This window comes from Myiozetetes cayanensis, unplaced genomic scaffold, assembly GCF_022539395.1.
Source record: "Myiozetetes cayanensis isolate MyiCay16 unplaced genomic scaffold, myiCay2020 scf29, whole genome shotgun sequence".
Taxonomy (NCBI): Eukaryota; Metazoa; Chordata; class Aves; order Passeriformes; family Tyrannidae; genus Myiozetetes; species Myiozetetes cayanensis.
In genome coordinates, this window is record NW_026087510.1 from 1,668,222 (window position 1) to 1,695,357 (window position 27,136).

The window sequence follows — 27,136 nt, forward strand, 5'->3', positions numbered from 1 at the left end:
GCTCAAAAATTGGGTTGCCCTGCTTCATTCTACTGGAGCCTGCAGAAATCCAGACTGGATTTCATTAAATCCATTTAATGAAAGCTTTTGATATACACTGTGATATAAATCGCTCTCTGGCCCAGGTATAACTTGAAATTATACCAAAATGAGATTAGAATTTGTTCTTCCACATCTTGTTGTTCTTTTTGCGAATCCAGGAGCTGGGCCCTCCACAGTTGCCATAATTCCCCCTGTAAACAGCCCTGCATGTCCTTTGAACAGAACAGCAACTGCTGACAGGGCTTGTGAGCACCCCCAGGAGTGTTAAGATGCTGCACTGAAGTGAAATTTGTGTTTCCACACTCCTGGAATTAGATAATTCACCCCACTCCAACATAAAGGTCTAATTTAGCTGCCTTCTGATGCTACCTGTCTCTGCATCAGTTAGAAGGGAAATAGTGGGGCTGTTTAGACTCAGCCCAGTGCATCCTAAATGGCACTGCCTGCGGTGAATCCCATCCTGAACAGAACAGCAATCCCTCTGCATTTCCACGTTTCCACAGGAGTCCAAAGGCCCTCAACCTGTCCTGCCATTTGGTGTTAAATCCACCCTCTGCAGGCAGCTGATACCCACAGCTCTTTAACATATTTCAAACTTTTGAGGCCATTGACAAATTTGTGCCCACCTCAGCAAGAGCACCGTGATTCATTGGCTCCCTGAAGGGTGGTTTCCAGCTGAAAAAACCTGTTTTAGGTCTGGCTTGTCTTTACTCAGTACAGTTTGGAAGATGTCAGTTGAAATAATACATGAAACTAATTCACAGTGTGGGAATAAGGAAGCAAAGTCCCAAGATGCAGAGACTCAGACCCGGGGAGAAGGTGCTGCCTCCCTGGTGAGTGGATAAACGGCCCCTAAAAGGCCTCTGGTGCTGATTGAAGTAGCATGAAGATTGTGGCTCTGAGAGGTGCCTGGTGCATCAGCCTCCCTGTGACAGGGAGGAGCCACAGCACAGAAATGCCCTCACAGCGTGTGCTGGGTGGGGTCCGTGGGTAAATCGCTGAGCTGGCACTTGGGCAGAGGGGTGGGCACAGCTCCATGTAACCCCAGAAGGTGCAGAAGGGTCAGAATTATCCCCTGCTCCTGGGCAAACGCCCTTAGGGGAGAGATCTCGTTCCCCAACCTGTGGCAAGTTGGGGAAATGGGACTTTCTGCAGCCCCAGGGGTTTGGGAGGGGCTGTGAAAACCCAGACCCCGCTTTAAAACCCCCTCAGCGCACCCCACTCGAGTGGTGTCGGCAGGGACGGTGCCAGCAGATGGCAGTGCCCGTCAGAGTTCCACTGTCAGGAGAACGTGCTCCAAAAAAAGGTGTTACTGGCGCTGCCGCTCCCACAGAGCCGCTCCCACGCGGGACCCGTGGGGCAAACCCTCCCCGCAGCAGTGGCCACGCTGGGAGCCCACTCTGCTCCCCTGGGACCCCTGTCCACGGCTTTGGAGTCGGGATGTGCTGGATAAACGCGTGTGGGAGGTGGGAAGGAAGAATTCTCCTTGCCTTGACCGTGGCACACCGAGCTCCGCAGCCTCGCAGGGACTCTGCTCCTCCAGGCTTGCTGGCTGGACAGCACGAAAGCTCCTTCTCCACTTCCTAAATTCGTTCTAAATCGTATTAAAGGAGATTAAATGAAGGAGGAAGCAGAGCTGAGGCCGCTCTGAAGGTGGCACTGTCCTTAGTGCTGGGGGAGCAGCAGCCAGGGACCTGCTCTGAAAGCCAACGCTGATTTTAGGGGGGGCTGACTCTCACACTGGAGGAATTACTGCTTAGAACTTTGTGAGTAAGTTTGAAGGCTTATTAAAATACCCAAACTGTTAATGTACTCCCCAAATTGCACTTTTATAACGTTATCATGGACACACTCCTAAAAGGTAATACTAATACTGCTGCAAAGACATCCCTAAGAGCTCTGAGCAGGCAGATGTAACATAATTTCAGAGGATTTAATCAGCACTTTATTACCAGGCCTTTTGCTTTCACTGCAAGTGGTTTCACTGCTGATTTGAGTTCAGTCCTCAGAGCTGTTTGCAGCTAATGCTGGAACAGGAGCCAGGCTGGCTGGGCTCATTCATTGCCCGCACGGTGCTGGAGTGGGAAATACAAACTAACAAGTGGAAAAGCAAAATTACATCTGCAAACCCAATATTTAATGGCCGAAGTCCTTGGTCTGGCTCCAGATTCTTGTCCCAGCTGGCCAGATCCATCCTCTGTGGTTGGGCTCAGGTGAACCTGGAGGTCATTTTCAACCTTAATGATTTTCTGATTCTGTGATTCCACCTAAAGATCAGAGAAGAACACTGATAAAAATGTGTGTTTATAGAGATGGGCTTCTTAACCCAGCCCCCAGGCAATATGATTATTCATAATATTCAAATCTCTGGTTATTTCCCTTTCTGTCTGTGCATTTCTCCAGTCTAGTTTCCATAATAAGGTGTTAATGTAGCCTAGAATTAACCTGATCAGAAACAGGTTCTCTGATCTGCAGGAAGCTCCACTAGTTCCATTTTTAACCTGTTCAGAAAGAAAAAGGAATGCAAAATGTCCAAACAGTAAAAAAGGTTGCAAAATATCCACACAGTAAAATAAAAATGCCATTCCAATGCTGATGTATTTCATTAGTGATAGTGTAACTTAAAAAAAAAAATGAAAAAAAGCAGAATGAAAATAACTTTAATATTCCAGCCATACTGACACATTCCTGCAGTGCTTTGGTTTTGAGAAGTTCACTTTTCTTGACCAGATAAATCTCTGAAAGCATTTCTGATGGGCTGTAATGAGTGTGGTCCTGGAGCAGAGAATTAGGGAGGACAGGGGGACAGGATCAGGGGAACAGGGCAACAAAGCCTGGAGGCAACCAGCAGTCACCAGGCAGCTCTGGCTCATATCTGCTGCTGGCCTGACATTTGCTTTTCAGAAGAGGAAATATTTTACTAAGCTGAGGAGACAGTGTGGTATTATCAATGATAAAAAAAAAAAAAAAAAAAAAAAAAGGAGAAAAAAGAAAAGATAAAAAAAATACAGCAAAGCACTGAAGAACTTGGAGAGCATTCCCTGGATGGATCCCAGGAAAACACCACAACTCCATCAGCAAACACCACGGCAGGAGCTTGTTGGTTGACAGGCAGGGGAGCGTGCCAGAGGAATCACACTGTCCCTCCTTGTCCCCACTTTTCCCAAATTTCTTTGGTCCAGCCTGGAAGAGAGAGTTCCCACAGTGCCGAGGACTATGGACACACGTGCTCTCCGGGAAATGTGCGGCTTCCTCCCGCTTTTGGGAACTGCTTTTTGCTCGTGTGATTCCAAAACCACAAGGGCACATCCCCCAGCCCCTCAAAACCCACATCCCATCCAGCGAATCCGGGACGGGAGATCCCGGGAGGGGAAGGGAACTCGGGCTCGGGGCAGTGCGAGGGGAGCGCGGCCGGACTCGAGGATGCCGGAGGTCTTTCCCAACCCCAAAGCTCCCCTGAACCCGAGCTCCGGGGCTCGGATTCGCCTCTCCCCCTCCCCACCAGCCCTCCCCGCGCCCGGCAGCGCCCAAACCCCTCCCTCGGCCTCTCTCCCCACCTCCACTCCGGCTCATTCAGAACAGATAAGGCGCCGTCACACGCAGCCTCCCCTCCCTCCCCTCTGCCCCAGCCCTTTAAAAAGCTTTATGCCACCAAGAATCCCTCGGAACGGGAGAGGCGGGAGCAGGGAAAGGCAGGCGGAGGAGAGGCAAAAGTATCTCCGCAGCAGCGGAGGGTTTGGAGCAGAGCAGGGAAATCAGGGATACCCGGGGACAGGGGCGTGGGCATCCACATCCTCAGTGCCACGTAAATGTTCCCTCCCGTCAGGGAAGGAGGCAGGAGGCAGCGCGGGGACCCGAGGACGAGCCCAGCTCGCTGGTGATGGCATGGACCGGCCGCTGCTCCAGCCGCGCTTCCCGCTGCCCGCTCCCGCCCGGCTGCCCCCGAGGGCGCGACACTGATGCGGAGCCGCTCGTAGCGAGTAAGTCACCGCATTTCCTTTGTTATTCCAGCTCCCTCCTGCGCTCCTCTGGCTGCAAAGGACCGGGAGAACAGCGGGCGGGAGGGCTGAGATGAGGTGTCGGGTCAGCCGAGTGCCAGGGCTCCCCAAACCCGCCGCGGTGGGAGCTGGAGATGTGCTGCTGTCCAACTCAGCAGCGCCGGGGAACTCTGAGGGAAGCCGGGGATGGGATGTTGATCCTGGGCAAAAACACTGTCAGGTCTCGGGAAGGGATTCTGCGGGAAAACACGTCAAAAAATCCGAAGTGGGGTTAGTGGAGATCACGGGAATGCAAAGGGAACGGGGAGACCGATCAGTCAGCAGCCCCGAAATGCATGGAGTGACTCCATAATGCTTATCTGGAGTCAAAGACTAAATTCTTTCATGATTAGGATACTTGCCCATCAGCTTAGAGTTTAAAGAGCCCTGGCAGCGTAGGCTCCAGATGATGAAGTGGCATGTTCAGCCCTTGGAGGGGACAGGGAATGTATTGCACTGGGAATCCCTGGGGGCCTCATAGCTCTGGGAGGTAAAACATGACTGATTTTTTTTTTTTTTTATCCATGTCCTGTTGCATCCTTCACAAAGGTGCCTGGAGCCCTCCAGTTCGTGTCAGCACACGCTGGGTGGGAGCCCCACGCTCAGTTTTGTACAGCATCTCTCCCTTGGCTTTGACTGGAGAGTTTCAGGAGCCAATGAAGAACCAGCAGAAAGTGGCCCCGTCCCAAAAAACTTGCCATCTGACTTTTGGGGATTCTGGCATCAAACAGGTCCTTCCTCCTGCCCCTTTTAAGTAGACCTCGGATTTGTAGCAGAGCAGCTGAGAGGGAAACCAGACTGGCTTCTCTCCCTTGTGCTCTGACCAGTCCAAAAAACCAGCATCTTCTGTGTCAGGTGGGGAGTTTGGGGAGGGGGCAGTGTTTGTGCTGGGGGAGTTATTTCACTTCTGGGGTTCAGTCCTTTGCCCCACAGTTCCTACTCACTCGGAGATAAAGGATCAGGATCATTTCTGATTCCCATGACAGAATATTCTCCATCTCTGGAAATTTCCAGCCTAATTATTTGCCAAAAAAAAAAAAAAAAAGGCAAACAGAGTTTTGGAGTCATGTTCTGAGGCAAATCTCCAGACTCTTTTATATAAGTCACCCACTTTCTGTTCAGTTTGAGGTCGGGAGAGGCCCTTGGACGTGTGGGGTGAGCACTGGCACTGCCCCTGCAGTGTGAATGAGGTTGGTTTGTCTCTCTGTGACTCTTGTCTGCAGTGGGTTGAAGGCCTTGGGGCAGAAGGAGCCTGTGTTTGGTGAGTTCACCTGTGAACTGTTTGGGTGCAAGGTGCAGGGGAAGTGTGAAGTGGTATAAATCATTTAATTGTATTTTTTCTAAGGCAGCTGCCAGTTACAGATTCTCAGGTGCTGTAGTGGGGAATTCCTAAACAATGGAGAACAGGAATGTTTGTGCTCCTGGGGCAGAATTTTCCTTTAAAATCGAGGTTCTGCTCTCCCCAGTATTCTCCATGCTTGCTGTGTGCAAACAGCAGGAGAGACAGGAGTGTCTTATCAGGACAAAGGTGTCTCTTTTTCTTTGTTCAGTACTGAGTGAAAGACAACAGTCAAATTTTCAGTGATGCCAGAAGGTGCCCCTAAAAATAGAGCCTGGGGTGAGAGGGCAGAGTCAGAGAGGCTGCAAAGTGCCTCAGGCAGAGTCACCCCCTGGGAGGTGGAAGGATCAAATCGATTTATTTTCAGGTTTTATTTGTTGGTAGAGAAAATACCTGTTCTAACATAAGAAAAAACACCTAAGAGCATAATATTGTGCTTGCCTCCTTTGCACAGGGACTTTTTAATGCAGTGAAGTATAAGATAATTAACTGAGAGTTACCTGGATTTTATCCTCCCATCCATCCAGTGCAAGTAGGAGATACCTTTTATCCTGTAGAAACTCCATGTTCTCCAGTCCTTGTGCTACAACAAGTTGTTAAAGCCTGTACACTGGGATCATTATGACATCTCAAAAGGCATTTTCTAATTTTCATCTCTTTTTTTTTCTGTTAAAAAAACCCTACCCCAGCGTATCTTCTCATCAGTTTAGTTTCTCCAGTCTTCTCTGCATAGGTCTGAAGTTATTATATTTAATACAACTGTGAGCTTGTGTTATCTGTGGGATTTTTTTATACTTCGATCCATAGTTGAGGGAAAAAAATCTATTTGAAATCTGTAGAGAGAACAGAAACTGTCTTTCTTGGCATTAGAAATAATCTTGCTAGTTGTTCATGCTGATAGATCAGGCTGTGCAGGCTCTGCAGAGCAATCTTTAGACACACCTGAAGCAGACAGAGACTGCATTCACTGCTGCTGGAGTGGGGAGAGGAGAAAAGAGTTATGCAGGGATTACAGGAACTCATTTAGTATTTTGGAAGTGCTAAATTTATTTCCCTGCCCTGCCATGGACTCCCAACGTGAGTCTGGAAGAAGCATCTTTGTGACTGACCTCCCCATCTTGAAATATGGGATACAGAGCATTTCCTGATTCCACAGCTCTTGATAAATGCATAAATAAAATTTGCAAGCATGTGATACCTGTGTTGAATGCTGTGAAACACTGGGACACTGTGGGATTGGGAGGGTCCCACTGGCACCTCATAAGCGACAATGAAAGGGCTCAGGGATATTAAAGATGGGACTATCCAGCATTGCTGGGAGAAGGATGGATTGGGAGGTAACTAGCAGGTAAAATTAAAGTACAAATATGTATGAACTCCTTCTTTGTGTCATATTAGCTCCCTGGCCAGAGAGAGTTTGTGTGGAAAGACAGCACACCTTCTGTTTGGGTATTTCTGAGCCAAATGGACCCTGGGCAGACAGGAGCCATCAGCAGCCCAGCTCTGTGACAAGCACAGGGTCGTCCTGCTCCATGCTGGCCATCAGTCACCCAGTTTGTGCACTGGGGCGTCTCCTCCAGCCCCAGAGGGGCTCCTTTGTACGATGAAAGCAGTGCTGAGACACCAAAAACTCAGAGGAAATGAGGGGCATCTTCCCACCTCAGTGCTGAGTGAGGTTATTCTTTGGAAAGGAAATTCTGGGATGAGGAAGCTTTTGAAGCAGGTTTAGTAGTGAAGTGCCCCAGGGCTCCCTTCTTGTGCAGTGGCTTTCAATCTTCTGCCCTGGTTTTGAACAGCAAACTCCTTCTCAGCCTCCCCTCCACCTGTGGATCTCCAAGCACCTTGCAAAGAGGCAGCCACCACAACCTCTGTTTATATGGAGTCAGAAAATGAAAAGATTACATGATTTACACAAAATTTACCGGCCTTTCTTCTTCTTGCGTGTTTCGAAAGGCGTTGGTGGTGTGGGCTGTTCAGCCTCAGTCATACACAGGCAGGAAATAAAAGTAAATAAAAGGATGGAGGCAAAGATGCCTCTCTCAGGGAAATCAAAGCCCCTCCTCAGTCAGTACCTGTCTAACAGTCATTTATCCTCAGAGTGTCAAAGGCCATTTTTTCCCTAAGATTTCTTCTTCTTCCTTCATCTTTCCACCAGCACTCAATGTTCAGCAGCCAGTTCCTTTATTCTCTTTGGGTGCTGCTGGTTTTGTTTTCTTTATTCTTCTGCCAACTTTCCCATATTTTCAGTGCCTGCCAATTAAGAATTTCATTCCCTTGCAGCAGTTTAACCCAAAGGAGAATTATGTGGCCCAGAGGAACCTGGGCACAGCAACCTTGTCTTTGTTTTATGTGCTATGGGCCAAAGAGCAGCAAAACAACCACCAGTAATATCTGTTTAGTATTATTGATTGTTTATTGAGTAGTATAGGACTCACTGTTTGGAAGAAAAAAAAAGATGACAGAATTAAGTAAAATTCTGTTTTGGGAAGGTGTGGGAGGTTTGCTAAAGAACAGTTGCTCAATTATTCTCATAATGCGAGCAAACACAGGCATCAGGTTTAAAAGAAACAAAAGAAGTGTCTGTTTTTACACAAACTCGATGACAAATTCATGTCTTCGAACTCCTCCTGCCTCCAGTTTAGTCCTCTCCAGCAGCAAATCCTATCCCCAGCTAAACTGGTGTTCACTGCAGCAAGATCAGAGATGGTTTAAAGGGAAAAAGGCGCCCTGGTCAGCAGGGAAAAAAGTTTCTTGCAGACTTTTTGTGTTTTCCTTTCTGTGATGTCTTCAGCAAGTTGCTGGAGCTGTCAGGAGGCACCTCAGCTCTGCCAGGCAGGGCTTGGGAGCAGCTCTGCCAAAGGGTCTCACCTCAGCCCAGCCTGACTCTTCCCAGCAGATCTAAGAGCCCTAAATGTCACCGCCTGCCCCGCTCTGTCATCTGGGCAGAGGCTCAACAACAGCAAGCTGATAAAGAGCCTCTCTGCGAGGGTGATAATGCACTGACTCACAGCTCCTCGTGCAGTAGCCTGTCCTGAAGGAAGGCAGCTTTGTAAAAAGTGACATTTTTATTACCCTGGCCTCGTTGAGGCAAAGATGGGAGATGCCAAAGGAACAGGACGGGGGGGTGTGTGTGTGTGTGTGACTGTGAGAGGCAATTTTGCCTCACGGAGCTCTGTGCTGGAGGGATTTACAGACTGCAGCTGGAATCTTTGGGAGGTGCTGGCACATATTTACCATTTTGTGGAAAAGATGTTTGTGCTTGGCAGCAGTGGCAGTTTATCACACGGGGAAGGGGTTAACCAAGTCCTTACATGGTGACAGTGCTCCTTCTAGAGCACCTTGTCCTGTGTGCTGAAGTTTCCAGGGCAGTTAAAATAATACTAAATAAAGGAATGGCAGCAAATTTCCTCGTGCCTGGGATCTCTCACAGACTGCTCACGCCTGTACCACAAATTTTACCATCGGGGAATTAAGGCAGAGGGGAAAGCAGTGATTTGCTCAGAATTAGAGAGAAAATACATTTTTGGAGAAAATCATCCGAAGCAGAGAGCTGGCTGGTGTGCAGCCACCCAAAGCTGCGCTCAAACTGCTGACCAAGATCGTTCTTTTTAAAGAATCTGAAGCAAAAATTCAGCTGCTCAGTTATTTCCAGTAACCACGTAAGTGAGGTTCCACTTCTCGTACGATGGGAGAGTTGAAGATCAAACATCAGGAGGAATTGTGTGGCCGCTGAAGCCGCCAGGGAAGTTCTTACACAGCAGGAATGTTTCTGCTTCAATGGATCACTTGTAAGGTGTTCCTGAAGGTTTCCAGAAAGATTTCGGTTGCCCTGTTGTTGGAGATCAGTGGCACTACAAAAGGGATGTTGCCAGTCCTTGAAGTGCTTTAGTCAAAGCAGGTTTCTCTGTACATTCACTCAGGGGCAGTTCCTCTTGCCTGCTCCACCAGAGGGATATTTCTAGGGATTTAGGCTTTTGGACTGTTTTTATTCTGTTCTTTTTAATATGTTTTAAGATCCTTTTGGTCTCTTTGGTGTGAACCCAGAAGATGAAACCTTACACTTGATTAATGTCTTGAAACTGATTTTTCTGCCTTAGTGTCAGTGAAACTCAGCTTCAAACATAACTTGTATAATAAAATTATCTTTAAAGCAACCCTTTTAAAATTGAAAACATGCTACACTTGCCTGGTTTTACATTCAAATTGATTAAAAGCTTTTTATCTGAAAGGAGTAATTTTAGATTAATCAATCAATGCAAACATACATCAGGAGGGATATTCACAAGAAGAAAGCAAAGAGGTTCTTCACTACCTGATTCCCTTAAAGGCAGAGGATGGGAGGCTTCTTTCCCTATTAAAGAGGGGGGAAAAAAGTGTGTGATTGTTCTGCCATGTGAAGCGAGAGTCAATGTCATTATTGACGCTAATTATTTGGCAGATGGTTATTATGTGACAGATAGTTATTATTTGACAGCCTCTGGCAGGCATTTTACACAGGTGTGGGGACAGACAGCACGGTGCAGAGGGGTGGGGAGATTTCCATTGCAACAGGTAGTGAGAAAAGATGTGTCTAAATGCACCGTGAGCCAGCTCTCAGGAGCCCAGGAGGGACAGAAATAGAGGTGGGGGTGAATATTCTGTCAAAGGGAACACACAGCACTGGGGTTATCCAGGCTCGCTGCAGTGGGGTGGCAAACCCGATCCCTCCTAATTGACCATCCCAGCACCATTAATCCCTATTATTTCCCCCTTCCTGTGGCTGCACGGGCTCAGCCCTGGCCCAAAACCTTCCAAGCAGGCAAATGTGCCAGCGTGAAGCAGTTCTGGGGCTGAGCTGGGGACAGATGGTTGGGCTCCCTGCGAGCGGGGCCAGCGGGGCTGGTTCCAGCAACAGGCTCCGGCTGCTTCGTTGGAGTCACGATTGATGGTGACTTATCCAAGGGCTCAGAGTAACTCTTTGCTGTTAACCAGACTTGGCTGCAGCAGAGTGGAAGTGGAGATTTGTTGCCTCATTTATTCATCCTGCCTCTGCTTCCTTCCCGCCCACCCTTCGTGCTTTTTAATACCGAAAAGATGAAGCTGCTTCTCTCAGTCTTAAAATTGTCTTTCCCAAGATACTCTTAATTGTAGCTCTACACCTTTTTCTCATTCACAGGAGCATAAGAAGATTAAAGATAGAGGGAGCAGTAATAGATTTAGTTAGGTTTTAATAGGATTTGCAGAGGACAATGCAGGAGAACGAACGCCACAGAAAATATTGCTGCTCTATCTTTGATATCCCTAAGGCTGCTAAGGGAGTCTTTGATGGAGATTTTGTCTGTGCCCTGCATCCAGAGTCAAGGCTCTCATTTTTTAAAGGAGTATCTAATCACCTTAGCAAACAGGATGTTACATTATAACCTGCAAAAATCATTACAGCCATCATTTTGTGTTATTTATTTGTGTCTCTGCGAGCAGAATTCTGCATGTGGACAGTGGGATGTTAATAAGTGGCTGAGACATCTCCGAAAGTGCCTGGTGATTTTGTCTGATGTCAGGGGTGAGTTCTGAGAGATCCTCACACCCTCAGCTGTGGAATTAAAGGTGCTCAGTTCAAAGTCAGGTTCACATTCGAAGCCCCAGCTCACAGAATAAACTTCCCCAAGGTGATTCAGCACTCCTGAAATCTGAATTATCCCTGGAGATGCCTCTCTCTGCTGACTGGGAGGGAAACCTTCCTGCATAATTTAGACTTGGGGTGAGGTTTAGGTAGACAGTGGCGCTCAGCATTTTCTCTTCGTTCCTAAGGTTTCTCTTGATATGCACCCAAAACCTGAGGCATCAAAAAACTCCAGGCCCTCTTGAACAGATGTGTGGATGTATCTTGACTTTGTTGTGACCTCAAGCACATTTGGTGTGCAAAAGAAATCGAAGGACAAAAAATACCCCCCCAAAAATGTCCCAAGGTTCAGCTATTTCCTGACTCCCAACCTTGCCCATCACCAGGTTTTTCTGAGGTTCCAGGAGTGACTGGCAGCTCACTGATGTTTGAAGAGCCTGTGGATAATAAATCACTGTTTAACTTCACAGCATTGTATTGATTTAGATTTATATTTATTGTATTTCACAGAATCACAGAATCTCACAGAATATTCTGAGTTGGATCCACAGGGATTATTAAATCCAGCTCTGAAGTGAATGACACCCAAGGGGGATTGAACCCTTGACCTTGGGGCTATTACCAACTGAACTCATCTCAGGGTCATTATTTATATCTTTGTATCTTTATATATATTTAATATATCTGTATATTTGTTATATTATTTATATCATTATATATTTGTCATATTATGTGTAGTTGTTTATGTTTTATATATTTATTATATTTATATATTGTAGTATTTATATAGTTACTTGCATATAATTATATATCATTAAATATAATATAGGTAAATATTTTGTATAATGTATTAATATATAAATATATACTATACATATTTATGTGTTATATTTATATATTTACTGTATGGTATATTTACTATATTATTTATTTACATTTATTATATTGAGCTTAGCAGCGTTATATTTAACCAGTAGCTGTTGGATGAGAAGAGCTGAGCCCTCTCAAAGTGTTTCCCAGCACAAGGTCTGATGGTGAAACAAATCGGGGTTTGTCTCAGCCCTTTTCCTTCTGTCTTAAACTGCATTTCTGTGTTCTGCAGCCCAGCCATGGCTGGAGATTCCAGGATCTTCATGAACCAGGACATGGACATCGGAGTGACCTCCAGGGAGCCCAAGAAGATTCCCAAGCAGGCTCGGGACGATGTCCCCATCGCCACCGACCGGACCCGCCTCATCTCGGCCGAGGGGAAGAAGCCCCGGCAGCGCTACATGGAGAAGAGCGGCAAGTGCAACGTGCACCACGGCAACGTCCAGGAGACCTACCGGTACCTCAGCGACCTCTTCACCACGCTGGTGGACCTCAAGTGGCGTTTCAACCTCCTGGTCTTCACCATGGTCTACACCATCACCTGGCTGTTCTTCGGGTTCATATGGTGGCTCATCGCCTACATCCGGGGGGACCTGGACCACCTGGAAGACGAGAACTGGATCCCCTGCGTGGAGAACCTCAGTGGGTTCGTGTCCGCCTTCCTGTTCTCCATCGAGACGGAGACGACGATCGGTTACGGCTACAGGGTGATCACGGAGAAGTGCCCCGAGGGCATCGTGCTGCTCCTCATCCAGGCCATCCTGGGCTCCATCGTCAACGCCTTCATGGTGGGCTGCATGTTCGTCAAGATCAGCCAGCCAAAGAAAAGGGCTGAAACCCTCATGTTCTCCAACAACGCCGTCATCTCCATGAGGGACGAGAAGCTCTGCCTCATGTTCCGGGTCGGGGACCTCCGCAATTCCCACATTGTCGAGGCCTCCATCAGAGCCAAACTGATTAAGTCCAAACAGACCAAAGAAGGAGAGTTTATCCCCCTGAACCAAACGGACATCAACGTGGGGTTTGACACTGGAGACGACAGGTTGTTCCTGGTGTCACCTCTGATCATCTCCCATGAAATCAATGAGAAAAGCCCCTTCTGGGAGATGTCTCGTACCCAGCTGGAGAAGGAGGAGTTCGAAATTGTGGTCATCCTGGAAGGAATGGTGGAAGCGACAGGTAAGGATCTGCCCACAGCCAGTCACAGTTTTGAGGGGGGAAGGGGTAAAACGAGGTGCAGTTTGGCAGTAAGATTTCACTGCCAGTGCCACCTGGACTGAGAGCGTGGCCCTTTGTCCTTCTCAGGTGGAATGTTGTGCCCTGAGATAAGCAGCACTGAAAGATGGGTCCTCCAGCTCCTGTTGCAGTGTTTCACACTCCTTTTGTAAGTCTGGATTCAGGCAAAGGACTCAGTCATGGAGCTGCCCATAATCACTTAGAATTGATCCATGGGAAAAAGGGATGGGTTAAAGGAATTCCTGAGGTCTCTCATGGTCCCATTTCCTGTGATCACAACTCATGGCACAAGTCTTTGCCCATTCCTCCTCTGTAGTAATAATTGGCTGTAACTCTGCTATTTTAGGTATTGCTGTGGTGATGCTTTTCAGTGGAGGCTGTGAAGTGTCCAAGTCTTGCTGTGTCCCATAAACCAGCACGTGCTGAAGCTCAAATGACTTGCACGTGGTGCAGGACACACATTGTTCAAAAGGAGCTCAAAGAGGAAAAAATACAGAAACTGCTGCTGTGCCTCTTGCAGTCCAGCAGCTGTTGAACAGCTTAAACAGAGCTGTGTAAAGGCTGGATTAGGAGATCTGCTCAGCCCATTCCCAGTTTCCTCCTAGGGGGCTGCTTGTGGCAGGTGATGAAAGAAGGCTGTGTCCATATACAGTAAATCTGGAAAAGCTCTGGGCCTCAGCTTTCCAAAGGGTAGAAGGGTGGATGAGTGGATGGACGGCCACAGAGCCCTCCAGGCTGCTTCCCACAGGCATCTCCCAAGCTCTGGGTTGGGAGGAGGGTGACCCTAAAAGTCCTGGCACCCTGGGGTCATTTTAACTCTTGCAGCCAGTTCCTTTGTTCCAGGTGTTCCTTTAGCTGCTGTTACTGTGTTTTCACACTCCTTGAGTGAGTCTGGGATTCAGGCAAAGGAGTCAGTCATGGAACTGCCCATAACCACTTAGAATTGATCCCTGGGAAAAAAAGGAAGCTGCAAAAAGCTGGTTTTCCCTGGGTGTTTGAATATTTTAGTTGTGAGGTGGCCCTGTGAGCCCAAGGTTTTCCTGTTGGTGGTGGCTGGATTTTTTTTCCATCTTGATGAGGTTCCCTCTTAACTATTAGCAAGAGTTTTCAGCTTGGTACAAGTACCTGGAGGTATCAGCACCTTGTCTCCCAAATTCTGGCCTTTGCTTACTATGAATATTATTCCCTCCTTGAGATTTGTCCTTGTTGGAGTCCTGATAGCCTGAGGAAGGGGAGTCTCTCAAATTCCTGCATCCCAGATTTTTCCTTTTAAAGACAGAGAGTGTCCCAGTACATTGCTTTAGTCAGTAGGTGATCAGGACTTCTCCAGGGAGAGCTGCTGGGAGATGGTACAGAGGTTGCACTGCACCAGGGCTGGGGTTTGCACTGCAGAGATGGAATTTATCTGGCACTGCCAGGCAGATGTTCTTCCCCAGCAGAGCACGGGCAAAAGAAGGGGTGGGTGGAAAAGGCTGTCAAAGATTTGTAATGGCAGCTTATTTGGGAGCCTGAACATTTACTAGAGCCCAGAAGCTCCTAATCTGAGCATGGAATGTTGCTTGTTTGTCCAAAGCCTCTTTCCTCGTCACACAGTGACGCTGTAAATTCTGTCTGAGGCCCTTTCCTCTCGGTGAGGCTCAGCCTGTGTGAGGGGAAGTCATTATCAATAACAACCCTGGAATTAAAAGCATGGCACAGGAATAATGTTGCCTTACAAATGGGCTCCTGGCCCAGAGGGATTGCACAGCCGGTGTGTGATGACATTAAGGAGCACATATCGGTGCAAACGAGTTCTGCTGGGCTCAGCCAGGCTGGGAAATGAAAAACTGGAGCTGGAAGAGGCAGTTTGTGATGAACCCAGAGCTGAATGGACCTCAGGTGATCCCATGATCCCGTCCTGAGGCTGGGATGGGCTCTGAGGGACATATGGCAACCAGGCAGGGGGTGTTTTGTCACGAGGACAGCCACTTGCAGAGACTGTTTTTGCTCCCCTGCTTCATCCTCACACTTGGTAATACTGATAAAGCCCTTTGGGGGATATTAATCCCAACCTTTATACCTTAAAATCTGCTCCAGCAAAATTCTTCAAGTTTCTTCCCTTCCCATCTCACCATGCCAGCCCCATCTGCTCCCCGGGATGGTGTCATACACTCACAGCAGGACTGCTGTTAAATCATGACACTGTCACAGCCTGGTCTGGGTCAGGGCAGTATAAAAATACAGCAGGCCATTTGTTTCCTTAGTAACCCCTGTGAAAAATCAGGATGCAGCACCACAGGGTTCACCTGGCCAGGATATGCAGCTCCATTCATGGAGCACGAGAGGCCACCAGTCCTGGGTGCTCAGCTCTGCACTTGTGGTCAGCAACAAAATTAGTGGAAACTCATTCCATCTTCACAGGCAACAGCAAATCCCACCATAAATGCGTCCAGTGCTGGTGGGGGAACACAGCTGTATTTTTCATGAGGTGTTTGGGAAGCAGGTCAGAATGGTGATTGGCAATATATAAATGACTAAAGAAATTTAAGTGTGACGTCTTGACTAAAAGTGTGAATACTTTTTCACTGATAATCTGGGACAGCAATTTTATAACTGTTTTCAACAGATTTAACCAGCCACACACATATTACAAATTAAATGTGTCATCTCTTCTCAAACAAGTAGCTCTATTTACTGACATTTAAGTTTCATTCTGATCCAGAGGAAAGCAAAGAGAGTAAAGAGTTTCAAATGAAAAATGCAGAGTAAATTCTGAGGAGTTCACACCCTTCAAGTAATTGTTTGTTGTTTCGTTTGGTTTTTTTTTACAAAACAAAACATTGTGGTTTAAAACAATGTTTTTGTTTTCAAGTTGACTTGAATTTTTAAAAGCCTGAATAACAACACAGTCAAGAACAGCAGCACAGCAGCCAGGCTAAAATGTAATGTTTTTATTTTGCTGGAAAACACAGTAAACATCGTGTTATTGTAGCGAGAGCTCTCCAGGGACTCAGGGCTGCTCCCACAGAACCAGCTGTGGCACAAAGCCCACGGATGTGGGTCTTGCCCATCAATCTTTGGGTCTGGGTGAGGCACCGGGAGTCCCCAGGAGGATATAAAAGGCCAGAGGGAGGGGCAGTTTCTGGGCAGAGCTGTCGGGATCATTGCCCGGTGAAAGGAGCGCTGTAAAGACAAGATCGATCTCAGTGACAAGTGTTCTGCCTCCCAGGGCTGCTCCTGGGCAGCAGCACCACTCCCAGAGCCTGCCTGATGGACTGGGCCAGGGGTGACTGCAGGGAATTAATTCCCTTTGGCCAGCTCAGCTGCCCCAAATCTGACCTGCAATAAAAGGTACTGAATGGACTTCTGCTTCCACTGCCTGTGCTTCCCACAGTGGCAATGAAATCTTGGAGCCATCCTGTTGAAAGAGCAGCTCCAGGCTCTTGTCAGCCAGAGCTCCTGCCCTTCCCCTCCTGCTCCCCAGTGGGACACAGTGTGGAAAGCAAGGCTGCTGGGACACACAGAGCAGAGATTCAGACCTTCCCTTCCCTTCCCTTCCCTTCCCAAACCTTCCCTTCCCTTCCCAAACCTTCCCTTCCCAACCCTTACCTTCCCAAACCTTCCCAAACCTTCCCAAACCTTCCCAAACCTTCCCTTCCCAAACCTTCCCTTCCCAAACCTTCCCAAACCTTCCCAAACCTTCCCTTCCCAAACCTTCCCAAACCTTCCCTTCCCTTCCCAACCCTTCCCTTCCCAAACCTTCCCTTCCCAAACCTTCCCTTCCCAAACCTTCCCAAACCTTCCCTTCCCAAACCTTCCCAAACCTTCCCTTCCCTTCCCAAACCTTCCCTTCCCAAACCTTCCCTTCCCAAACCTTCCCTTCCCAAACCTTCCCTTCCCAAACCTTCCCAAACCTTCCCTTCCCTTCCCAAACCTTCCCAAACCTTCCCAAACCTTCCCTTCCCAAACCTTCCCTTCCCAAACCTTCCCTTCCCAAACCTTCCCTTCCCTTCCCTTCCCTTCCCTTCCCTTCCCTTCCCTTCCCTTCCCTTCCCTTCCCTTCCCTTCCCTTCCTTTCCCTTCTCTTCCCTTCCCAAACCTTCCCAAACCTTCCCTTCCCAAACCTTCCCTTCCCAAACCTTCCCTTCCCAATCCCTCTTTTTCCCACCACAGTTAAACAAGCCACAGGAGACACTCCAAATGTCTGATTAGTCCAGTCACTAAATGAAGTTCTAATAAACTCTCATGTAAGGAGAGTTAGATCTGTGTGATCAAAGGTGATTTAATGATTAGCAGTAATTAACCCCTCCTGTCCCTGGGAGATGTTGGCAAACAGCAGGTTTTTCACACCTCAATTTATCCACCTTTACAGAGGACAGGATACAATTTCCTGGCTGTAAATACAGGGCCAAATGGAGAAGTCATAACAGAAGATGTGCTGAAATTAATCATGATTTTCATGGGAGAACAAAGGAAGGATTGAAATCACTAAATGGAGTTTTTGTGCATTCATCATCTGGTTTAGGTTGTCCTGGTTTGGTTTGCATTTTGCATATAAATAAGTTTTCTGCAAGGAGGACCTTGCAGAAGTGTTACAGGAACTGCCTAAAAAATTAGGGGGAAAAGGGAGATGTCTCAAGTCATTCCTTTCACGGGGCAGAGGTTTGCTGAGGTATCTGAGGAGCCTCTGCAGTCACTACAAACACCTTGTGAGGGGCTTAAAATCCCCTGGAGAGAGCTGGGGCTCCAGCTGGGCCTGCCAGGGACAAGGCACTTGAATCCAAGGTCTTTGCATCATAAGGCCCTTCTATTTTATTTTTTTCCCAGTGCCTGGGAGCTTCGCATGCCTGGAGAGCATTCAGACAAATTAAAATCCTATTACTCTCCTCTGGCATAAAAATCAAAGTGAATCAAGCCCAGCCATGTCCTCTAAAGGAGACATGCACAAATAATTGGAGGACCGCGCTCCTACCTTCTAATACTCCTTTTCAAGTCGGAGGAATATTGGCTTTCTGGAGGTTACAGTGTTCCTTGGTCTAATTAACACAGAGGGGCTAATAAATCTTACAACTTACCGTGTGCTAATGCCAATTGAAAGGCACGTATTGCTTAATGACAGCGACAGAACGCTGGGCATGGCTTCTCCTGGAACTGCCACCCCTGTGACTGCACCCCCGAGGACACCCCTGTGCCAACACACAGGCAGCACCCACGTGGCATTTTGGCAGCAGATGATGATCACTGAGCTCCCTGGCCTTTAAATGAGCGGAGTTAATTTTAGGCTGATGGAAAACGTTGCCTTGACAGCCCCAGGGGTCGGGGATGGCTCTGCCCACTGAGAAGGTTCAGGCCATGGAGCAGAGCTGGAAGGTTCAACTCTGCTCTCCATGGTCTCAAAATGAACTGGGGTGGCTTCTTGGGTTGGCAGAGTGTCCCAGGCCAGGTTGGATGGGGCTTGGAGTGACTTGGGCTAGTGGAAGGTGTCCCTGCCCATGGCAGGGGTGGAATGAGCTGAACTTTTATGTCCCTTCCAGCCCAGACCACTCTGTGATTCTCTGTTCTTTTGGCCTGAAGTTTACTGGAATGAAACACCCAAGCCCCAAATCCCACTTCTCTGTAACTCTATCTGTGCCATTCAAACCCAAAATGAGGAGTTATATTTACTTTAGGAAAAGGCTCAACAGCCTTTATCAGGGCCATAAATCCTAGGGTTAGGGACACTCGTGGGTTCCATCCCTGTGTGGGCTGAAGAGTTGGACTCGATGATCCTTGTGGGTCCCTTCCAGCTGAGAATATCCTGGGAAATGCCCTGTGGTGCCCTTGTGCTCTCCCATTAAACCTCCAAGTGAAGGTGCTGCCTGGGATGGGATGGGATGGGATGGGATGGGATGGGATGGGATGGGATGGGATGGGACGGGATGGGATGGGATGTTTGCCATAAATAAGGATCCTCCAGCAGCTGGGGAGAGCCTGGTGGTTCATCCCAGAGAACCAAACAGCTGAAAACACAGGTAGATTTGGGACAGTGAGGTTTGGCTTTAAGTGGTATTTTTTTTCAGGGTGTTCAGGCCCTGGGGATGAGGAGCAGTGCCCGGGGGGAGGCTCAACTCTGTCTGTGGCATTCGGGGCTGAGCCCCCCAGCAATCCCAGGTTTGGCAGCAGCATCCACATCCCTGGGCTTTGGGAACATCAGGGCTGCCTGCTCCAGCTGATTGTGATGACAGAAAAGGGCCTCATTACATGTCAGAGTTCCCTGACATTATTTCACACTCCGGTGTTTCCTCAGCAACTCCCTGTTCTCAGCTGTAATGAAACACCTGCTTTAATACACTTCCCAATATATTTGGTATCTTTTCATCTGCTGGGAAGCAGAAAGGAGCTATTTAGGAAGGATCTCTGGCTGCCTGAAATGGGAACATGCCCAGCTCTGTTATTGATCTGTGGCTTCAGCCCACAGACAAAAAAATCCACTTCTTCTTCTGCTATAATGAAATTATCATTAAAACTCTGTGAAATGTTTATTGCAGAACCCGAAACCAGGAGACAGTCCTCTGGTCTCCAGCTAAAAAGCCTGGAACTGGTTCCAGCTTTGTTGAAAACTTGATGCATCTGCTTATAACTTTGTAGGAAACTTTTCTCTGGTTTCAATTAAAACTGAGTTTTGTTTGTAACCCAAAGCTGAGCTGCTGAATTAAGAGATGACAAAGCTGCGACGAGAACTTGACAGCTGAAGATTCCACATATCATTTCCCATTTTCCAAAATTGACAGATTGTACTCATTTGTATTAAACATACTTTTTCATTTTTAAACCAGAATGTTTAGGAGAAAATAAACTTCTAGTGGTCTTACGGTCCAGAAAACATGATACTCTTGAAAAATATAAACATTTGTGACTTTAAGTAAGTTTTAAAGAACATCTACTTGGACTGACAAAGGGAAAATGAGGATAAAGGGATCTCCATAGATGCTTCCAGGGCTGGAGCCCCTCTGCTCTGAGCCAGGCTGGGAGAGCTGGGGGGGTTCACCTGGAGAAGAGAAGGATCCAGGGAGACCTGAGAGCTCCTTCCAGGGCATAAAGGGGCTCCAGGAGAGCTGGAGAGGGACTGGGGACAAGGGATGGAGGGACAGGACACAGGGAATGGCTTCCCACTGCCAGAGGGCAGGGAGAGATGGGATATTGGGAAGGGATTCTTCCCTGGGAGGGTGGGTAGGCCCTGGCACAGGCTGCTCAGAGAAGCTGTGGCTGCCCCTGGATCCCTGGAAGTGTCCAAGGCCAGGTTGGACAGGACTTGGAGCACCCTGGGCTAGTGGAAGGTGCAGGGGGTTGGAATGGGATGAGCTTTAATGTCCCTCCCAACCCAAAACCACTCTGGGATTCTGTTTCCTTTTGGCACGAAGCTTCTTTAAATTGAAGCACCCAAGTCACCAAATGCCTGTTCTCTGTAACTGTGTTCTAGAGGCAGTTAAATCCACTTTAAGAAAGGATCAACAGCCTTTACCAGGGCCACAAATCCTATGAGTAATTCTGTAGAAAATTTGGGGAGTTTGAAATCTCTCTTGACTTCTTGTGCTCCCCAAAGTGTCAGTGCTTCAGGGTTGCACAGGTCTAGTCCTGTTTGCAGCCAGGACTGGACTCCACAATCCCTGGGGGTCTCTTCCAGTCCAGGATATTCCGTGGTTCTGCTTTCCATGAAAAGTGACTTCTTACACCCCAGACATCCCATAAACAAGGCTTCTGAAATGAAACAGGTGATTTTTTTGTGGGGACACGCAGCCAGGCATGAGAGATCTTAGTTTAGGGAATTGCTGTGCCCCTCTGGAAGCTGGATCTGGGATATTCCAAGCACGGAGTGCACATTGCAGCCATGTGCTCGTAATAAAAATAAGGTTTGTTGTTTCCACACCTCTTCTGTCATCTTTTTGCAGTTACAGAGGCAATAATTAGCTGGGGACATTACAGATGCATTAATTAACCAGGCTGGAGAGCACAGGGCAGCCTGCAAAGCAGGCACTTAATGGAATTTGAAGCAGAGACAATGCTGTTGTTTACTGGGGAGTGTAGGAGTTGCCAAGCACTGTGTCCCCACGCAATTAAAACACCACTGCACATGTGCTAAAAAGGAATATTTGAATGGGATTATGGAGCAATTACAAGTTGTCTTATTGTGCTGGCTCAGTGTACCCCTGGGGTTACAGAAAGCAGCTACTGCAGGAAGCTGGCAGTGTGCAGGATTTGGTCGCTGAAAGCTTTCTATTGTTCCTGCTTTAATTGAATACTTACAGCAGGAGAACTGGGATTGTGTCCCTGGAGCTCAGGTTCACTGTCAGGTACCCCCCCTCCCCAGGGAAGGAGCTATTTCAGGCTGGGATTATAAGGCAGGAGTTTCCTTAGGGTGCCTCCACCTTGGCCTTGGGGATTTCTCCATGGCACTTGGATGCAGCACTTGCAAGGCTGTGATAAGAATGAGCTGCTTCATTCACAGAACTAATCCTGGAGCCTCTGTGGCCTCCTCTCCTGCCTTGCTGGGTTTGGAGGAGGCACCTGGAGGTGTTTGGGATTTCTGGTGTGAAACCAGCTCTGTCTGAAGGAAAAAGGGCTGGTTTGTTTTAACCACCTCCTTACCACACGTTCATGTGCTGCTGGTTTGTAACCTTCTGGCCTCCCAGCACCAGGCAGCCCTCAGGACATGGGATTATCCCTGCAGCCCTGCATCCCTGACCGTGCAAACTGCCTGGGATAAAAGCCCAGGGAGTTCAGCAGTGTCCGGGACAGAAAACCTGCAGCAGGACTGAGCTCAGCAAGACTGGGAGACCAGGAGGACTCAGAGCTCAGAACTGAGAGAACAGGAGGACTCAGAGCTCAGCAGGACTCAGAGATGCTCAGGAGCCCCTGGGCTGCCTGAGTGCTGAGCAGATCCAAAGCAGTGAGGGTTTTCACCTCCTCACCTCGAGGGCTGAGGAACCCGGGCAGGAGTTTTGGTGCCACCGCGTCAGGAGTGAGCTCACTCTGGCCTTCAGTTCCAGAGCAACAGCTGAGAGTTGCCTGAAAAGCTTCTGGAAGAGCTTCTCCTTAAGGCAACACCACCTGGGGTGGTTTTTTTTTTTTTTTTCCTCCCCTGATTTTATTTTTCAGAGCAGCCTCTGCACTTCCCGGTTCCTTCCGGCCCAGGAAGCAGAGCACTGTGACTAACATTGCACTTGTTCCTGCCCAGAAGCAAATCCTCCTGCAGATCTGGGGGGGTGGGGTAAACTGGCTTCTCAGTCTGTGATACAGAGCTGGAGATTTCTCAGCGTGTCACTGTCCCCCTTTTCCCCTTTCAAGAGCCAAAAAAAGCTGGCCTGGGAGCTTTGAACTAAGGGAAGCAGCAAGAGGCAGGTCAAGCTTTGCTGGTGTGGGTATCTTGTAATGGACTGTAACAATTATGAGAACAAAATATTCATCTTTTTGCCAAGGGGCTTTTTTTATTATTATTTTATTTATTTTTATTTTTTGTGGTTTTTTTTTTTTTTTTTTAAAGAAAAGGAGTTTTCTGCTTACTTTGAGATTCCAGTCACTTAGCTGAGCTCGCATGGGGGGAATACATGATATGTTCTGCCCTGAAGTATCTGACACTTTTGGCCCCTTTACTTTAGATTTCTTTCTGTGTGCTTGGGGCTACAGGAATTAGTCTTGGAAGTATTGGCCAGGAACTGGATCAAGTACGTGTTTTGAATGTATTCCAGTCAGGTCAATCTCTAACTCTCCACAAGAGACTTTGTCAGGTCAGGTTTTCCAAGTTTCACCAGAATTAATTCCAAAATCATAACATAATTAGGACAAACCAAAGAAAAGTGTTTGGAAGAGAAGTCAGCCTGGCATCACTGGTAGGTGATTCCAAGAGGATTTGTTCAGTTACACTTAACCCTGCTCTGCAAAGCTTCTCTTTAAACTTTTCCAAAGTAAATAAACTCTGATCCTTGGGGCTGAGAAGCAGCTTGACAAGTACCAGTTTCCTATTGCCCACTGTTCACTCAGCCCAAAATCCATTAAAACGTGGGATTGAACCCTCCAGAGGTATTTGAAAGCCAATTTGTCACACCAGTCATGAGGAACTGGGGCCCTGTCATTTTGGGGCTGAACATCTGGGTGTCTCCCACTGCAATGAACAGTTGGCTGATCCAATAAGAGAGTCCATTTTTTAAATTATTGTTTTTTTCTATAACCTGACACTCCATGTGATGACACGCTCTGCAGCCCTTCCCTTCCCTTCCCTTCCCTTCCCTTCCCTTCCCTTCCCTTCCCTTCCCTTCCCTTCCCAAACCTTCCCAAACCTTCCCAAACCTTCCCAAACCTTCCCAAACCTTCCCTTCCCAAACCTTCCCAAACCTTCCCAAACCTTCCCTTCCCTTCCCAAACCTTCCCTTCCCAAACCTTCCCTTCCCAAACCTTCCCAAACCTTCCCAAACCTTCCCTTCCCAAACCTTCCCTTCCCAAACCTTCCCAAACCTTCCCTTCCCAAACCTTCCCAAACCTTCCCAAACCTTCCCTTCCCAAACCTTCCCTTCCCGGGGAATTCTGGCGCTGCTGGAGATGGGGAGGGATGGGGTCGTGCCTGGGGGGAGGGCAGGGAAGGGGCTCCTCTCGCTCAGGGCGCTGCGGGTCAGGGTTGGGGTGCCCTGGCAGGGCCGGGGGTTGTTCCCGTCCCGTTCCCCGGAGCTGGCGGTGCCCGCAGCTCATCAGGAGCTCATCAGGAGCTCATCAGGAGCTCATCAGCAGAGCGGGGCAGCCCAGCGAGAGAAGATCCCTGAGCACGAGGGGCAGGAGGCAGAGAACACGGCGAGGAATCCGAGGAATCCGTCCCTTTCCCGGCGGGGATGGAGGGCGGGGGGGGCTCAGCCGCTTCGTGGCAGAGGCTTTTGTGATGCTCGCCAAGCCCTTTGCGTGTCCCAGAGCAGCCAGGTCTGGAAACGACACGAAAGTGCTTTTAGGGGCTGGGTGAGCGCCGAGCCGGCTCCGCGTTTAACATCCCTCTCTCTCTGCCCCAGGGATGACTTGCCAGGCTCGCAGCTCCTACATGGACACCGAGGTGCTGTGGGGACACCGCTTCACCCCCGTGCTCACCCTGGAGAAGGACTTTTACGAGGTGGACTATAACAGCTTCCACAGCACCTACGAGACCAACACCCCCGTGTGCTGTGCCAAGGAACTGGCCGAGTCCCGCCGGGAAGGGCAGCTCCTGGGCCACCTCTCCAGTGCCACCCTCCTCAGCGGGGGCAGGGAGGCAGACACAGCCCGGCAGGAGGAGGAGGAGGAGGAGGAGGAAGGCAGGGAGCCAGCAGGATTGGATGGAGTCAATGGCACAGCGGGAGAGATGCCTGTATAACACCCGACCCACCCACACTTACTGGGAGGATGGTCTGGAGAGCCAGGGATTGACTGGGAGATGGAGGCTGGGATTGGTGGCCAGAGCTCTGCTCCTGCCCATCCTGGCGAGCCCCTGCACAGCAGTGCCTCGGTTTCCCTCCCCTTGTTGTGTGTACAGTGAGGCTTTGCTCTCCTCTGCAAAGCACTTGGATCCCCGTGGACAAGGCTCACTCCATCTCACCCACTGGGAAAACTGAAATTCCCACCACTGGTTGTCTCGAAAGGTGTTCATTGGACATTCAGAACTCTTCTCCTTCTGAAGGGGGGGGGGGTTTAAAAAGTCCAGGATGGCCCATCTCAGTATGAAGAATGTGATTTCATACCTTCACTTAATTTGTGAGTCAATGTATTGTAGACATTGTTACAGCTAAATTAAAAAAAAAAAAAAAAAAGGGAAAAAAGTCTCACTTGTATGTAGTGAAGTGTTTTGCCCTCATGAGTTTTAAAAATAGATTTTAAAAAGTGTTTTCCTCCAGGATCACAGGCATTGTGATTTATTTCCTGCAAAAGCTGATATGAACGGGGCAGCTTTCCCTGCAGACCTTTAGCAGATTTATCCGACAGTTTGTCCTTTTGTCTTCTCCAACTGAAGTGCTTTGTGTCCTCTCTTCGTGGAACCTCTGACACCTTTCACAGGCTGCCCATGAGCTGAGAAAATTTAGATCTTGCCCCAGTGAAGGGTTTTTTTCTGGCCCGGCTGTTCCAGTTTCAGTTCCAAGTGATGATTTCAAACAAAAGACTCGAAATGTTTTGGACTTTCATAGTCCCTGGAGTAGTTTGGAAAATTCTTTGCTCTTCTGCAAAGTCTGTGTTTAAAATAAAAGTTGAGATGCTGATGTTCCTGTAATGGGAACTCACACTGACACAACTGAAGCCACCACTTTTGATCTTTAGGAAGGGGCAGAGATCCAGATTTCCCAAAGAGGGTTGTCTTGTCCAGAAAAGGAATGAAGAAAAATACTCCGTGAGATGAAAGATTTCCCCAAATTCTAATAACACAGGAAAAAAAATGGCCTTGTTGGGGAAAATCTTATCCCTCAAACTTTGGTGGAAAAAATAAGACACCTGCAGAACTACTTCTTTATTAAATGGAATGAAGAATATATAATATGGGAGAGTTATTTTCCACATAGAAGTGGACTGTGACATAAATGTGCATTATAGTAGGGATGGACTGAGCTGCACACTCGGGATGTGAAATATGGGTTTGCCTCTTGATATTAATACAAAGATGAGATAAACTGGAAATATGTCTTACTGACATGGAAACAAAGGGGAGAATATTATCTATAGGGACCAGAGATACTTATTTTAGAGATGGGTTGTTAGAATGCAGATAAAAGAGAAATTTGAGGTTTTGTTTTGTTTTGTTTTCTGAGGAGGTGAAGGAATGAACACGATGTGATTCTGTTGTGTTTAATCCCATGTTAAGAACCAGCAGCCAGTTTGGCCTCCAGGATATAGGAATTACCATTATGTTACACAGGAGCTTTCCAAGTGAAGTAACTTCATTTGAAACACCAGTCAGTTCTAGCAAGCATCTTGCAGACTGGGAGAGAACAGTGTTTTTCCAAAGATCTCATCTTAGTTTTTCTGCTCAGCTTCCTCTTTTTCCATCCTAAGCCTCAGAGGAACAGGGGGGAAAAAAATAGGGAGAAAAATCAGATTCTTGGAAGGGTTTGTTCTTTTTCTGATCCCCTCTCTTCTCTGCAGGATAATTGTGTGTCAAAACCGGTTTTCAGAATTTTTTCGCTTCCGTAGCTGCAGTGAACTAAGGGAGGAGATGGGAGTGGAAAGTGAAACTGCAAAGGATCCGTGCAAAAGTCAGAGGCAATTTGAGCCCTAAGAGGGTTGTTGTATAAGCCCTGCCCAACGAGTGGCCTCATCCAGCTCAGCTGAACATGAGAGGGTTGTCCTTCTCCTGAAATCCATCCCACAGAGAGATTTCACTTAGGGGGTATGTTGAATCTTTCTGAAAGGAAGAGGTAGCACCTCTTCCAGAATTGTCATCTCTGAAATTTATATCCCTTTATTATATCAGTTTTCCCACTGTTCCACAGGGACGATAAATCACAGGAATAAACACATAATAGACCCGCTCTCTGCTTTAATGAAGATTTAAATACAAGTCTGCATCTCTTATGTGAGTTCAAATAGCTCACACAGATATGTCCACCCACATAAATATCCAATATAAACTAGACACTCATCAGTGTACTTAAAAAAAATATTAACTGATACTCCACAAGAAACATTTATAACCTGTAAACACACCATTCACGCACAAATAGCCACTCACATTTCCATAATGCACCCAGTAAACAATCTAAAAATACATATTCAAAAGACTGAATAATTACATCTGCTTTATGAATGTATCGCTGATAAGCCAAATTCACAACAGAATCCATCCACAACTTCTGTAGGAGCCACTTATGCATTTGTAGAGAACAGCTCTCAGAGCTGCCTCTGTGGTGCGTGGCCACAGACAATGCTCCCAAACACAAACATTCCTGCCTGAATCCTGCATTTTAACACATCCCCTGAGGACTTTGTTATTCATCACGAGTCCGGGTGCCTCCACACACACATAAATTGTCTTCCCAACAGGCAGAACTACAGGTTGAG

The 27,136-nt window shown here is 47.8% G+C and overlaps 2 protein-coding genes across 2 annotated transcripts in view; both read left to right on the plus strand.

Annotated features, from left to right (window-relative positions):
- The window catches only part of ST3GAL4 (ST3 beta-galactoside alpha-2,3-sialyltransferase 4), a 1,214,471-nt gene that overhangs the window by 796,722 nt on the left and 390,613 nt on the right, over positions 1-27,136 (plus strand). The gene's annotated exons all lie outside the window — the stretch shown is intronic.
- KCNJ5 (potassium inwardly rectifying channel subfamily J member 5) lies at positions 3,618-25,855 on the plus strand. The gene is made up of 3 exons (XM_050323052.1): positions 3,618-4,022; positions 12,120-13,066; positions 24,130-25,855. Exons 2-3 carry the CDS (start codon positions 12,127-12,129, stop codon positions 24,465-24,467), a joined length of 1,278 nt encoding a protein of 425 aa, XP_050179009.1. The 5' UTR covers positions 3,618-4,022; positions 12,120-12,126; the 3' UTR covers positions 24,468-25,855.

Coding starts and splice junctions, on each gene's coding strand:
- KCNJ5 (XM_050323052.1), top strand. CDS start 12,127: ATGGCTGGAGATTCCAGGATCTTCATGAACCAGGACATGGACATCGGA. Junction 13,067..24,129: donor AGGAATGGTGGAAGCGACAG/GTAAGGATCTGC, acceptor TCTCTGCCCCAG/GGATGACTTGCCAGGCTCGC.